Source organism: Chiloscyllium plagiosum, chromosome 23 (genome assembly GCF_004010195.1).
Source record: "Chiloscyllium plagiosum isolate BGI_BamShark_2017 chromosome 23, ASM401019v2, whole genome shotgun sequence".
Classification (NCBI taxonomy): Eukaryota; Metazoa; Chordata; class Chondrichthyes; order Orectolobiformes; family Hemiscylliidae; genus Chiloscyllium; species Chiloscyllium plagiosum.
The window spans coordinates 42,199,244-42,214,122 of NC_057732.1; the positions used below are offsets into that span (position 1 = coordinate 42,199,244).

Below are 14,879 nucleotides of genomic sequence, written 5' to 3' on the forward strand. Positions count from 1 at the left end.
GTGGGAGTATGTATGGGGATTGCCTCGTGTAGAACGGGGGTCATAGTGAGCACTCTGAGAGGGTGATGCCTCCTTGCGATGAATCTACAACAGCAACGATTTTAAGTGGTGGGGTACACCCTCTTCATTCTCCCCACCCCAGCCCACCCCACCCCCTTTAATATAATTACGTTGAAATAATTCCAGATTACATTTGCAATCTTTCCTTTATTCCCCCTCTAGGAAATGCTATGGATGTAAATTGTTCTTCTGTGTAACTTGGTGGTTTATTGAAGTCCTGGTTTTTGCAGCATTTATCTTGGTTTACACATTACCTAACCAGCCCTTGCTCTTTTGGGCGTGACGGATTGTTTGATTAATGAAACCCCGGTATGTTGAGGAGCAAACGGGCTGCTTGCTCCTTTTTGAAGGGAAACTGAGGCTCTTTCGGAAGGCGGGCGGATGGATTCGATCATTGAGAGATTTCTCCCCCCCACCTCCCCAACCCCTCACGACAAAGGGCGAGGGGGAAAACTCGAGCTCCAGACTGGAGCTCTTACAGCGGACCCCACAGTTTTGTTTGGACTAGTTATATTTATTCAATCGGTTCAGGCAAGTTATTACACGCCTCTAGAACTCCGGGCTCAGAGGTAGGGACACCACCACTGTACCACAGCACAGAAGGCCCCTTGTACACCCAAACTTCACGAATCTGCGTGTTATTCTTGTGCAGGGCCGATTCCAATCTCTGCATCGTTCTTTTCCATAGGGTAGGGAATTTGTTCGCGACAGTTGCAATACATAAGAGACATAATGACCCCCTGGCACTGACCAAGGCCGATCCCAGATTTCAGGAGGAATTTATTTCGGAAAAAAATCGGCTGGGTTAAATTGCAAATAAGCACGAAGCTTTTAATGTACCCAGCGTTTAGTAACTGTGCTAGATAAGTCAAGTCTGGAGTGATTATTGCTTAAATTGTCCCTCCAGGAGATTTCATTTCATGTACGGAGCGTCATGAAATGAATTGTTAGCGTGTTTATATTTCTGTCGCCGTTGGGGTGAGACAGGATTCCTGCTTCTTGGACGGCTGTCAGCTTCTTCACTCGTGCGGTGGGAAAAATACACCCAACAATAGCAGATAGAACCAGTCATACAATGCGTAAACAGACCCTTCGGTTCAGCTAATCCATGCGGACCATGTTCCCACTTGCCTACTTTTGGTCCATATTCCTTCAAACCTTTCCTGCTCATGTACTTAGCCAAATATTATTTAAACTTTACAAAAGTACCTGCATCCACCAATTCCTCTGGAAGTTCATTCCACACACAATCACTCTGTGTAAAAAAAAAAGTTGCCCCTCGTCCTTTTTAAAATTTTCTCCTCACTCTAGTTTTGAACTCCCCCACCCTAGGGAAAGGACCCTTATTACTCACCTTATCTATGTACCTCATGATTTTATAAACCTCTATAAGGTTGCCCATTAACCTCTGAAGGGCTTTTGCTCGAAACGTCGATTTTGCTGAAGCTCCTCGATGCTGCCTGAATTGCTGTGCTCTTCCAGCACCATTGATCCTTAACCTCTTACCCTCCAGTGAAAAAGGTGCAAGCCTATTTTTATATCACAACCCTCCATTCCCAGCAACATCCTGGTAAATCTTTTCTCAATCCTCTCCTTCCTATAGCAGAGCAACCAGGACTGCACACAGTGCTCCAGAAGAGGCCTCATCAACATCCTGTACAACCTCAACATGACGCCCCAACTCCTTTCATCAAAGCTCTGCGTAATGGTGACTTTATAGAGGTTTGCAAAATTATGAGAGGCATGGATAGGGTAAATAGGCAAAGTCTTTTCTCTGGGGTCGGGGAGTCCAGAACTAGAGGGCATAGGTTTAGGGTGAGAGCGGAAAGATATCAAAGAGACCTACGTGTATGGAATGAGCTGCCAGAGGATGTAGTGGAGGCTGGTACAATTGCAACATTTAAGAGGCATCTGGATGGGTATATGAATAGAAAGGGTTTGGAGGGATATGGGCCGGGTGCTGGCAGGTGGGACTAGTTTGGGTTGGGATATCTAGTCGGCATGGACGGGTTGGACCGAAGGGTCTGTTTCCACGCTGTACATCTCTATGACTCTGTAATGAAGCCAAGGGTGCTAACCACTTTCTTTACCATCCTCCCTACCTGTGATGCAAAGTTTGAGCAATTACGTACCTGAACCCCTCAGTCTTTCTGCTCTACAACACTACCCCAGTCCCTACCATCAATTGTATAAGTCTTTTTCTATTTTACCAAAATACAATACCTTGCATTTATCCAAATGAATCCATCATTGCTTAGCCCATTGGCCTGATTGATCAAGACCTCTTTATAATCTTAGATAACCTTCTTCACTGTCCACTATGACTCTTTGAGCTGAAAGGGGAATAGTCCTACCAAAACACCAGGGAGACAACTGGTGATGGTGAAACCATACCTCAGGCAGAAAAAAGGGTCATTCATGGTAACCTCAGCTGGTGTGGGAATTGAACCCACGCCATTCAGTTAACTGCGATAACCAAGCCCCGAGCTGAAAAGGTAATGTGTGAATGATACAAGGTGGGGGCCAAAGAGAGCCAACAGGAATGGATTAGCTTAACTGGGACAAATTGAGGACTGCTCCAGTCGACGATTCCTGATGAAGGGCTTTTGCCCGAAACGTCGATTCTCCTGCTCCTCAGATGCTGCCTGACCTTGCTGTGCTTTTCCAGCACCACTCTCGTGGACTCTGGATTAGCTTAATGTCCCAGAGGTGGAAAAGAGATCGCCTGTCCTCTGGGCAAGCTGGGAGGGATTCTGTGACCAATCTGCTTTGTAACTTTTATCTCTTCTCTTTCAGACTTACCATGCTGAGGATCGGGCGTGGGTAGACTTGTAGCCGAGTGTCTTTTTTATCAACCAGGATTTAAACATTAAAACAAGAGGAACCGGACCAAAATCGACATCCACCCTCTCTTCCCACCCCCCCCCCCACAAAAAAAAACAATGGCGGTCGGCAGATACTGCCTCGCCATTCATCTGCTCCTCACTCTCGCCTCTTGCTGTGAAGGGGGCTCAGTGGTTAACCAGGATTACAGGACTTTTAAAACGGATAACCCAGACTGGGTGTTAAATCACCTAGCGGTGGACCAGAGCACGGGCAGCGTGTACCTAGGAGCGGTCAATCGGATCTACAAGCTGTCCAGTGACCTGCACCCTCTGATCACCCACCAGACAGGGCCGGATGAGGACAATCCGAATTGTTACCCGCCCCGCATCGTCCAGCCGTGCAACGAGCCGCTGCGGCTGACCGACAACATCAACAAGATGCTGCTGATCGACCAGGGGGAGCGGCGCCTGATTGCGTGCGGGAGCCTGTACCAGGGCATCTGCAAGCTGCTGCGGCTGGAGGACCTCTTCAAGCTGGGGGAGCCGTACCACAAGAAGGAGCACTACCTGTCCGGGGTCAACGACAGCGGCTCCGTCTTCGGGGTGATCGTGTCGGAGCAGGGCTCGGACGCGAAGCTGTTCGTGGCCACGGCGGTGGACGGTAAGCCCGAGTACTTCCCGACCATCTCCAGCCGCTTGCTGGCCAGCAACGCGGAGGCCGACGAGATGTTCTCCTTCGTCTTCCACGACGAGTTTGTGGCTTCCCTCATCAAGATCCCGTCGGACACCTTCACGGTGATCCCCGACTTTGACATTTACTACATCTACGGGTTCAGCAGCGGCGCCTTTGTCTACTTCCTGACCCTTCAGCCCGAGCTGATCAACACCGGGCCAGGCTCCAGCCGCCAGCAGGTCTACACCTCCAAACTGGTGCGCCTCTGTCAGGCGGACACCACCTTCAACTCCTACGTGGAGATGCCCATCGGCTGTGTCCGGGACGGGGTGGAGTACCGGCTGCTGCAGGCCGCTCACCTCGCCAAGGCTGGCCCGGTGCTAGCCCGGTCCCTGGGCATTCAGGCCAACCGGGACGACGTGCTGTTCGCCGTCTTCTCCAAGGGCCAGAAGAGGCGCAGCCAAGCCCCCGATGAATCTGTCCTCTGCATGTTTGTGCTGAGCTCCATCAACGAGCGCATTAAGGACCGCCTGCAGTCCTGCTACAGGGGCGAGGGCTTCCTGGACCTGGCCTGGCTCAAAGTGAAGGACATCCCGTGTGTGCCCGCGGTAAGGCTGGCTATCTCTCTGTATGTATGTGTGTGCATGTTTGTGTACGTATGTATGTGTAGCTCTCTGTATGTGTGTGTGTGTGTCTGGGACTTCTGTTCATTGAACAAAACAAACCAGTCACCCCCTCCAAAAGACGCTGGAAATCCGAAACTTGATTAGATTCCCTACAGTGTGGAAACAGGTCCTTCGGCCCAACCAGTCCACACCGACCCTCCAAAGAGTAACCCACCCAGACCCATTGTCCTCTGACTAACGCACCTAGCACTATGGGCAATTTAGCATGACCAATTCACCTGAACTGTGGGAGGAAACCCACGTAGAACATGGGGAGAATGTGCAAACTCCATACAGATGGTTGCCCGAGGCTGGAATGGAACCTGGGACCCTGGTGCTGTGAGGCAGCAGTGCTAATCACTGAGTCACCATGCCGCCCCTGAAATAGCTGGGACAACACAGCAGGTCTGTCAGCATCTGCTAGAGAGAAAATTGACCCTTCTTCAGAACTCGAGAGTGTGGCGCTGGAAAAGCGCAGCAGGTCAGGCAGCATTAGAAGAACAGGAAAATCAGGAATTCCTGATGAAGGGCTTATACCCGAAACGTTGACTCTCCTGCTCCTCGGATGCTGCCTGACCAGCTGTGCTTTTCCAGCACCACACTCTGGACTCTGATCTCCAGCATTTGCTGTCCTCACTTTCTCCGACTTCAGAACTGTTTGTAGCCAGGAAAATGTTGGGATATCTGCTGAGGATGGGGGCGGAATGCGTCTTCATAGAATTTGTTCCAACTTAACCCGACAGGCCTGTTCACGTTAGTGTATTGTTAGGGAAATGTATCATGTGTTACCAACAACCCAGTAAATTAATCAATCATTTTGACAGCCCCTCAAAGGGGTGCTATAACTGAAATCAAATCCTTAAGGGAAAGTTAGCAAATGGAAATCTCAGTTTTTGGAGTCTATCATGCACTCCCTGCAGTGCTACTCATTGGCACCATGAAGTAAAGTTACCATTGTCCCTCCTGGAATACAGGACTGCACTCTCTCACTGCAACAAGACACCCCTGGTGGTGGTTTAACCTGAGGGTCATCATGCCTCAGGCAAAGGCTGAGGATTGAGAAGAAGGGTCCTTTATAGTAACCTCAGGCAGTACAGGAATCGCACCCATGCTCTCAACATTACTTTGTATTGCCAACCAGCCACTGAGCTAACCAGAAGGCCTAATGCATACCAGTGGGGGATGAGGTGCTCCCTTCTTATGGTCACAGCCACAGAAGATGCAGATTGTTGAGTTTATCAGCAACCCCCCCCCCCCTCACCTCTACATGTCCCACCCCACAATGGCCAAGAGTGCGGTTGATTAGATTAGATCCCCTACAGTATGAAAACAAGCCCTTTGGCCCAACAAGTCCATACCAACCCTCTGAAGAGTAATCCACCCTGACCCATTCCCCTACCCTATATTTACCCCTGACATTATGGGTAATTTAGCATGCACATCTTTTTGATTGTGGGAGGAAACCAGAGCACCCGGAGGAAACCCACCCAGACTTAGGGAGAATATGCAAAATCCACACAGTCACCCAAGATTGGGATCAAACCCAGGTCCCTGGTGCCACCCTAATTGAATGCAGTGTCCAAAAACTGGCCTAACCAATGTGCTGCACAGCTGCAACAGGGCCTCCCAACTCAGTGCTAGCCACTGAGCCACTGTGCTGCCCGTGGTGTCTATATGGAGCCATTGAAGACAGTGTGCCATTCATGTGTTGTGCAGACCCTGAGAGTGTGGAAGTGATTTTGAATCTTTAAAGCCCCTTGGATTATTCTTCCTAAAGCTCTCCACGTATTCCACTTTTAGGATGCACCTTACACCATATCCCTCTGTTGAAGCTTTTAATTACTTTTCCTAATACCTTCTTATGTGGCTTGGTGTCACAAGTTGGTATTTGCTCCTGTCAAACACTTTGGGATGTTCCAAGAGTGTTAGATCAGTGTAATTCTTTGTAACTGCATGAAAAGTGCTTTAATAACTCTAGTACTGCATTCAAAGGTTCTGTGGCCAAAGGATAAAATGTAAAAGCTTTAAAAAAAACTCTTTAAAAAAAAACCCTCTGGGCCTCATTCCTATCTGCTGTAGTCTCTAACTAGAGCATATGTGGCCTGCTTGGCCACTATCACTTGGAGTCTGCCCACTTGGATCTTTCCAGCCTGATTTACTGCTTCTGATCTCCATGCAATAAGCCTCATTTGAAACTATTCATGAGAATAGGCTGAGATGATTGCAGAGCTAAATAATCTGCCAGCATTTGTTTTTGAAGAGCATGTATTTTTTTCCATTGACTTGTGGGATGTGGGCATCACTGGCTGGCCAGCATTTATTGCCTGTTGCCCATGAAAAGGTGGTTGTCTTCTTGAACTGCTGCAGTTCAAGTACTGTAGGTTAATCCACAATACCACCAGGGAGGGACTTCCGGGAGTTTGACTCAGTGACAGTGAAGGAACAGTAACATATTTCCAGGTCAGGATGGTGAGTGGCTTGGAGGGGGACATGCAGGTGATGGTGTTCCCATGTATTTGTTACCCTTGACCATTAATGTGGTAGTAGTCCTGGATTTGGAAAGTGCTGTCTAAGGATTGAGAGTTAATATCTGCAGTGCATCTTGTCGATAGTGCACACTACTGCTACTGAGTGTAGGTGGTGGACGCCATATATGCTCATGGATGTAGTGCCAATCAAGCGGGCTGCTTTGTCTTGGGTAGTGTCAAACTTTGTGTCGTTGGAGCTGCACTCATCCAGGCAAATGGGGCGCGAGTTTCACACTCCTGACTTGTGCCTTGTATGTGGTGGGCAGGCTTTGGGAGTCAGGAGGTGAGTTACCCCAAGCAGTGTTCATAGTCCCTAACCTGTTCTTGTAGCTACTTTATTTATACAGCAAGTGCATATGAGTTTCTAGTCAATGGTAACTCCCAAGAATGTTGATGGTGGGTGTATTCAGTGATGGTGATAGAGCCATCATTGAATGTCAACTGGTGGTGATTAGATTGTCCCTTATTGGAGATGGTTGTTGCTTGGCATTTGTTTGGCATTCATGCTATTTGCCACTTGCCAGTCCAAGTATGGATATTGTTGCATTTGAGCATGGACTGCTTCAGTACCTGAGGAGGTATGAATGATGCTGAACACTGTACAATCATCAGCAAACCTCCCTATTTCTGACTTTATGATAAAAGGGAAGGTCATTGAATTAGCTGAAACTGGTTGGGCTTAGGACACTATCCTGAGAAGTTCCTGCAGAGATGTAGCAGCTCAGATGACTGACCTCCAACAATCATGATCATCTTCCTATGTGTTAGGTATGACTCCAGTCAGTCAGAAAAGCACTCTCTTGGATAAAGAATTGGATGAGCAGAGAGATCTTGGTGTCCATGTACACAGATCTCTGAAAGTTGCCACCCAGGTAAATAGTGCGGTGAAGAAGGCATATGGCGTACTGACTTTTATTGGTAGAGGAATTGAGTTCCGGAGCCCTGAGGTCATGTTGCAGTTGTATAAGACTCTGGTGCGGCCGCATCTGGAGTATTGTGTGCAGTTTTGGTTGCCATACTATAAGAAGGATGTGGAGGCACTGGAACGGGTGCAGAGGAAGTTTACCAGGATGTTGCCTGATATGGTAGGAAGATCATATGAGGAAAGGCTGAGGCACTTGGGGCTGTTTTCATTGGAGAAAAGAAGGTTTAGGGGTGACTTGATAGAGGTGTACAAGATGATTAGGGGTTTAGATAGGGTTGACCATGAGAATCTTTTTCCACATATGGAGTCAGCTATTACGAGGGGGCATAGCTTTAAATTAAGGGGTGGTAGGTATAGGACAGATGTTAGGGGTAGATTCTTTACTCAGCAAGTCGTGAGTTCATGGAATGCCCTGCCAGTAGCAGTGGTGGACTCTCCCTCTTTACGGGCATTTAAACGGGCATTGGATAGGCATATGGAGGATAGTGGGCTAGTGTAGGTTAGGTGGGCTTGGATCGGCGCAACATCGAGGGCCAAAGGGCCTGTACTGTGCTGTATTTTTCTATAAATCATTTGTAACTGAGAAGTTAAAGCCCATGTATTGACTCTTGGAGAGGGATAGAAAGCTTTTAAAACAAACAAAATAAATTTGAGCAGGAGTTGGCAATTCAGCCCCTTGAGCCTGTTCCACTATTTTAATATGATCATGTCTGATTACATGTCAGCCTCAACTCCACTCTCCTGCCTGCTCTTTAACTCTTCACTCTGATATAGTAAATTCCATAGATTCACAATCTTTTTGAGAGAAGTAATTTCAACTAATTTTGGTTTTAGGCGGAGAGATACCATTTAAAACAATGACCTCTCATTCCAGAGTGCTCCAGATGGGGAAACATCATTTCTATGTCTGCTTTGTCAATCCCCTTTAGCAATTCGTATACTTCAATTAGATATTCTCTCATTCTTTTAAATTCCAGAAAGTATATGCCTAAAATCTCCGTAAGACAAGCTCTTCATTTCTACAATCAATCCAGTGAATTTATTCTGAGCTGCTTCCAATACAATTTACATCCGTTTTCTACTAAGAGGACCAAAACTGTGCACAATGTTCCAAGTCTGATCTCACTCATGCCTTGTACATGTCATGACTGAAAAAGATGTCTATTGAAGTAGCATACATACTCTGTATACCATTGTGTAGAATGAATTACTTTTGAATCATACTCTATGCTGTTTCATTCAATTCCCACAATGGCTGAGGTCATTGTGAAGGTCCCACCATCTCAACCTTATCCCTCATCTGAGGTATTGTGAACCTCTGGTTAAACTCCCCATCGGTTGCCTCTCGTGAGAAACCAGCCCTATGGTCCTCTGAGACTGTGGCAACTTCACTAGCAAATGATTTTAAAAAAACAAGAATTTCTCTTTCTTGCAACAGGACCTATCATCAAAAATGACCAGGTACTCTATATTTGATAGAATTTCCTGATGAAGGGCTTTTGCCCGAAACATCGATTTTCCTGCTCCTCTGATGCTGCCTGACCTGCTGTGCTTTTCCAGCACCACTCTAATCTAGACTCTGGTTGCCAGCATCTGCAGTCCTTGTTTTTACCAAGTTGTTTTTATCGATATCTGATGTTAGCTAGCTGGGTCATTGGGTCAAAATCCTGGAATCCTCTTCTAAATGGTATTATAGGTCTACCTAGAGCAAATGGACTGCGCTGGTTCAGGAAGACAGCTCACCACCATTTCAAGGGTGACTAGGAATGGGCAGTAAATGCAGACTTGGCCAACAAAACCATTGTTTAATGAGTGAATTTTAAAAAATGGAAAATTTGCCTGCAAGACTCCCTGCTATTGCTCAAATAGACCTTTTTAGCAGGAATTTGAGCATAATGATTTAATCCTTAATTCAAAAGTTAGCAATTCCAACTTTTTTTATATAAAGAATTATTATGAATTATAGTAGATCATTCTACTCAAGTTGATCTGTGTCAATGTTTATAATTCACAAGCATTCACGCACCCTACTTTCTCAAATTATATCAACATATTCTTCCAGGCTTTTTTGTTCCCGTCATCATCTTTTTCTCCCCTTTTTAAATAATGAAATAGTAAATTAGTTCATTGACTGTTGTAGAGACATAGGTGAAACACTCAAGTCCTCAATGGGGTTTGAACCTACAGCCTTCTGATTGTGAAGTCAGCTGGTTGTGAGGTGTGCATGGCAAAGTCTTCATATGATATGTAGTGCTCATTTGCATTGATATGTGACCTAATTTGTACAGCAATAAAGTAGTACAGTTATCTTTTAATAGCCACTTGGCATTTTACTGATTCATTTTTCTCATTTGTGAAGAAATCAGAAATGTTATTAATTTTATCATATTTGAAACTTGAATGTGATAAATTGAAAACCTGTGATTTTTTTTTCTAAATCTCTACTTGTGTGATGGATGGTGACTCATTTGTGACTTTAGGGCTTATGAATTATGTTCTTAGTATCAGGCATGGAAATTAAAATGGCATGCTGGGTGTTCCAATGACTCAAGGGGGATAGCTGAACCCAGTGGAGTAGAGTTTAGTCAATAGATCAGGGTAAGAATGGCAACAAATCGCATCTTGTACTAAGTTAACACACCTGTCTTGTTTTATTTGATTACTTTCAATTAACTCTGCTCTAGTGTTGTGGTTTTGCTGCTGTAACTACTATACTTCATTGTCTTCACAAGCTTGTTTAATGGTTGGCATGTTAGCCCTGAGCACCTGTGCCTTTATCTCTGTCAGACTTTTTTAACTCACCAACACCCCCTCAGATCACCACCTTCATCCTCTGACTGCCACATTATGTGACATTACTTCAGTTAACCCATATCCTGCCATCACCCTCTAGTGTTGAGCTCAACTGATCCAGCTAAAGGAAAATCTCTGCTTTTGCTCCAACCTGTGTACTATTTCTCCCACTCACTGGATCATGCTGTTAACTCTCTGGAGCTGCTTTGTACTGTTCTTCTGGCACTCAGTTCTTCTCATCAATTACCTCCCACTTTTAGACCATAAGACTGTAAGACATAGGAGCAGCTATTAGGCCATTCAGCCCATTGAGTTTGCTCTGCCATTCAATCATGGTTGATAAATTTCTCAACCCCATTCTCCCACTTTCACTCTGTATCCCCCTGATCTCCTTAATAATCAAGAACCTGTCTATCTCAGTCTTAAATATACTCAATGACTTGGCCTCCAAAGTCTTCAGTGGCAATGAATTCCATGGATCCACCACTCTCTGGTTGAAGAAGTTTCTCCTTACCTTCATTCTAAAAGGTCTTCCCTTTGAGGGAAGGCTAAGGCTGTGCTCCCAGGTCGCAGCCTCTCCTAATGTTATTCCCTCTGTTGGACCTTGGATAGTCACCCAACCTTTACCAAAGTCACCCTTCACACTTAAGCTGGGTATTGGACTTGTATAGCTGTTCTGGTTTGATTGGTAAGTTCAACCAGGGATATGTTTTGCTATCTTTGGCAATAGCTGAATCAACTGGAGTACAAATGCAATCCAAAGCCCCTCTTGGTCACTGCTAACTAATTACTCCATCTTATCTTTATTTGAGTTTTTTTAACATACAAGCAGTCTGTGGAATCATTTGTTTTCAAAATCGAGGCCATATACTGGGGTGCCTTTGTTTCCTTCAATCTCCTTGCTAAGCTTTTATCTCCACTCATCACAAACTTCATTTAAGCATGAACATCCAGCCTGGCTGCTGCCCATTAAAAGCACTCATCTGTTTTACTTCAATGGGTTGACTTCAAGGTTTTTAAGTACTGCACACGCTCCTACAACCCGATTTGGATTATTGCTTTATGCTGCATTTCACACTTGTATCCTGCCATATCCAGATCAATGAAAAACCTGTTTGTTTGTGCCTTTTGTTATTTTTTTGGCTCGGTTGCAGACTTGTGATGTATTCAGGCTTTTCTTTAGGTAGGAATGTTACATAAATATTCTGGCTGATACAGTTGAAGTACTAAATTAGCTTCGACGTCTGGAGTAGGGTAAGGAATTAGAAAGCAGTGTCATGCTGATCATAAACCAGTGGTGGATGGGTATCACATTACAGCTGGTTTTGGGTCAGGTGTGATTGTTATGTGATGCCAATACTCTCCGTATAGAAAAGGATGAAAGAAAGATTGTGGTCGTTATGAAACCACAATCACTCAATAAACTTTGGGAGAAATGGATGTAAATTTCTTTTGAGTGAAGTGAAAATTTACGATGTATCAACAAACCTCCTACTTTTTAGCCAGGAACATTGTTGTGAAACTTTCTCATTTCTGATTTAAAACAATGGCCAGTGGTGTAGCTTAAAACTTCCACTCTACTAAAATCTCACTAGAGCTATTAAGGGGAAGTGTAAGTGTTTGTCCATTTTCAGACTGGCCATTCTGCTGTCCTCAATCATCCAATGGGTTTCTAGTCCTCCGATGAGGTTATGTTTGCCCATAACGTAAACCTCCAGTCACAGTGAGTGAGAAGTTAACATCCATCCCAGTTGTACTTAAACTTGGATATCTGGCTGACTTTTGTGTTAACATATGCTTTTCAAACCAGTACTGCCTCCTGTGATGAGAGTGTGGTGCTGGAAAAGCATAGCAGGTCAGGTAGCATCCGAGGAGTAGGAGAATCGATGTTTTGGGTATAAGCCCTTCACCCTGCCTCCAGTGAGACCTGTCATTGCTTATGTCATTGATGTGAGTTATAGAAAGTCTAGTTTATTCTGTTTACACTGTTGTTTTTAAGATTGAGCTTGCAGAAAATCTAAGACTTGGCAACTATCTCATTTTTCCCCCTTTTTTATCGACGTTATTTTCTTTTTTTCCCAGGATGTTTCTGACATTCAATGAATGCAAGTTGTTTTGTTTTGTGAGGGAAGACAATAGTCTCTATGACCTACTAACCTTGTGGTGCTCTTCACTGGTGTTAGTCCTGGCCCCTTGTGCATTCATTGCAGTCTAAATAAAGGCAGCGAGACATAAATGGAAGTGAAAAATATCAATCACGTTATGGTTAGCATGTGTTGGATAATACTTTCGATTGGCTGATGAGCGCATAGCAGTGCCCTGTCCCATTAATCGAACTAAGGTCTAGACTCAAACTGGTGTCCCTTTACTTCTTTGGGACAAAATAGTTTTTCATACTGTGAAAGAAATGCTGGTTTCATTCCTGACTTGATGTACTGTACTTCTACGCCAGCCATGGTTCACAATGTCTTCAGTTGAACTGTTCTTTACTTTGTAGTTACCAAGTGTTGCATCTTGGAAGGGAAATTTGACCATTCCTTAGCCCATGCCAATAGCAATAACATTTGCAATGGAAAGGCTCAAGAAACATCTTCCTTTTTTGGGTAACTATCCGTAAAGAACCAGTTGGCTTTTTCTTTAAAAAAGAAAGGCTTGTATTTTTCACCTCCAGATGTCTCAAAGCGGTTTACAGCCAAAGATATACTTTTTGAAGTGTAATCACTGTTGTGAAGTAGGGAATGTGGCAGTGCATTTGCAAACTGCAATTTCACACTCACAGTAATGTGATAATGATTGGATCTCTAATTGAGAGATAAATGCAAACCTATGCTCATAATGCCATACCAATTTCATGCCCATCTGAGAGGCTGTTTGGGGCCTTTGTTTGTTCCAACTTTGATCGTGCTACATTCTTCAGTTCTGCAGTGGACTGACAAACGTTTCTTTTCATGTGCTCCAATCCTGATATACAAACTGATTCCACAAAAGGGCCACAGTTAGCGGAAAAAGTTGTGTCTGAAATGCTTAAAGATACCTTGCCTACACAGTTAATTAACGGGGTAGGATCTTCCTTTTAGAGAATGATTTGCCTTTTGCATGGTGGTAATATCACACCTCAAGCACACTGAAATTAATAAACCTATTCAAATAATTGATTAGTATTGTAAATTAAAATTGATGGCCTTTTCCATTAATACACATGGCCTCAAATCGCACTTCAAACTAATAATCTATTTATAACTTCCACTAGTTGAGTTTAGGAATTATGCCATGTTAGTTGCTCTTTGTTTTTAAAGAAGACATTTGGATATTTCAGTCGAGTCCTAAGGGTATGTTGCACTGACTGGTGCTTTCAGATAAAACATTGAACTGATCTCATCTGCACATTTGTGAATGTAATGAGCCTATGTGACTCTTCGAGGGGAGTTGTTATTTAAAACAATCTGAATGTTCTTTCCCTACTCAGATGTAGAAACTCTATCACTGTTACATAAGCCTCTTGATCAGGACAGCAGATACTTTCTCATCACCCAGTCATAGAGTCATAGAGATGTACAGCATGGAAACTGACCCTCGGTCCAACCTGTCTATGCCGACCCAACCCAATCTAATCCCACCTGCCAGCACCCAGCCCATATCCCTCCAAACCCTTCCTACTCATATACCCATCCAGATGTCTTTTAAATGTTGCAATAATACTAGCCTTCACCACTTCCTCTGGCAGCCCATTCCACACACGCACCACTCTCTGGGTGAAAAAATTGCCTGTTAGGTCTCTTTTATGTCTTTCCCCTCTCATCCTAAACCTATGTCTTCTAGTTATGACCTCTCCACCCCAAGGAAAAGACCTTGTCTATTGACCATATCCATGCCCCTCATGATTTTATAAACCTCAATAAGGTCACCCTTCAGCCTCTGACACTCCAGGGAAAACAGCCACAGCCTGTTCAGCTTCTCCTTATAGCTCAAATCCTCCAACCCTGGCAACATCCTTGTAAATCTTTTCTGAACCCTTTCAAGTTTCACAACATCCTACCGATAGGAAGGAGATCAGAATTGCATGCAATATTCCAAAAGTGGCCTAACTAATGTCATGTACAGCCGCAACATAACCTCCCAATTCCTATACTCAATACTCTGACCAATAAAGGAAAGCATACCAAATGCCTTCTTCACTATCCTATCTATCTGTGACTCCACTTTCAATGAGCTATGAACCTGCACTCCAAGGTCTATTTGTTCAGCAACACACCCCAGGACCTTATGATTAAATGGACAAGTCATGCTAAGATTTGCTTTCCCAAAATGCAGCATTTTACATTTATCTAAATTAAACTCCATCTGCCACTTCTCAGCCCATTGGGCCATCTAATCAAGATTCCGTTGTATTCTGAGGTAACCTTCTTTGCT

General features: G+C 44.5%; 1 protein-coding gene across 11 annotated transcripts in view; it reads left to right on the forward strand.

Moving 5' to 3' along the window:
- plxna4 (plexin A4) overlaps positions 1 to 14,879 on the forward strand; it is a 619,179-nt gene that overhangs the window by 9,246 nt on the left and 595,054 nt on the right. For all 11 annotated transcript variants that reach the window (XM_043714044.1, XM_043714049.1, XM_043714039.1 and 8 more), the window contains exon 2: positions 2,857 to 4,166. In XM_043714044.1, coding sequence (XP_043569979.1) covers positions 3,003 to 4,166 — 1,164 coding nt within the window. In that variant the 5' untranslated portion in view covers positions 2,857 to 3,002. The remainder of the gene's footprint in view (positions 1 to 2,856; positions 4,167 to 14,879) is intronic.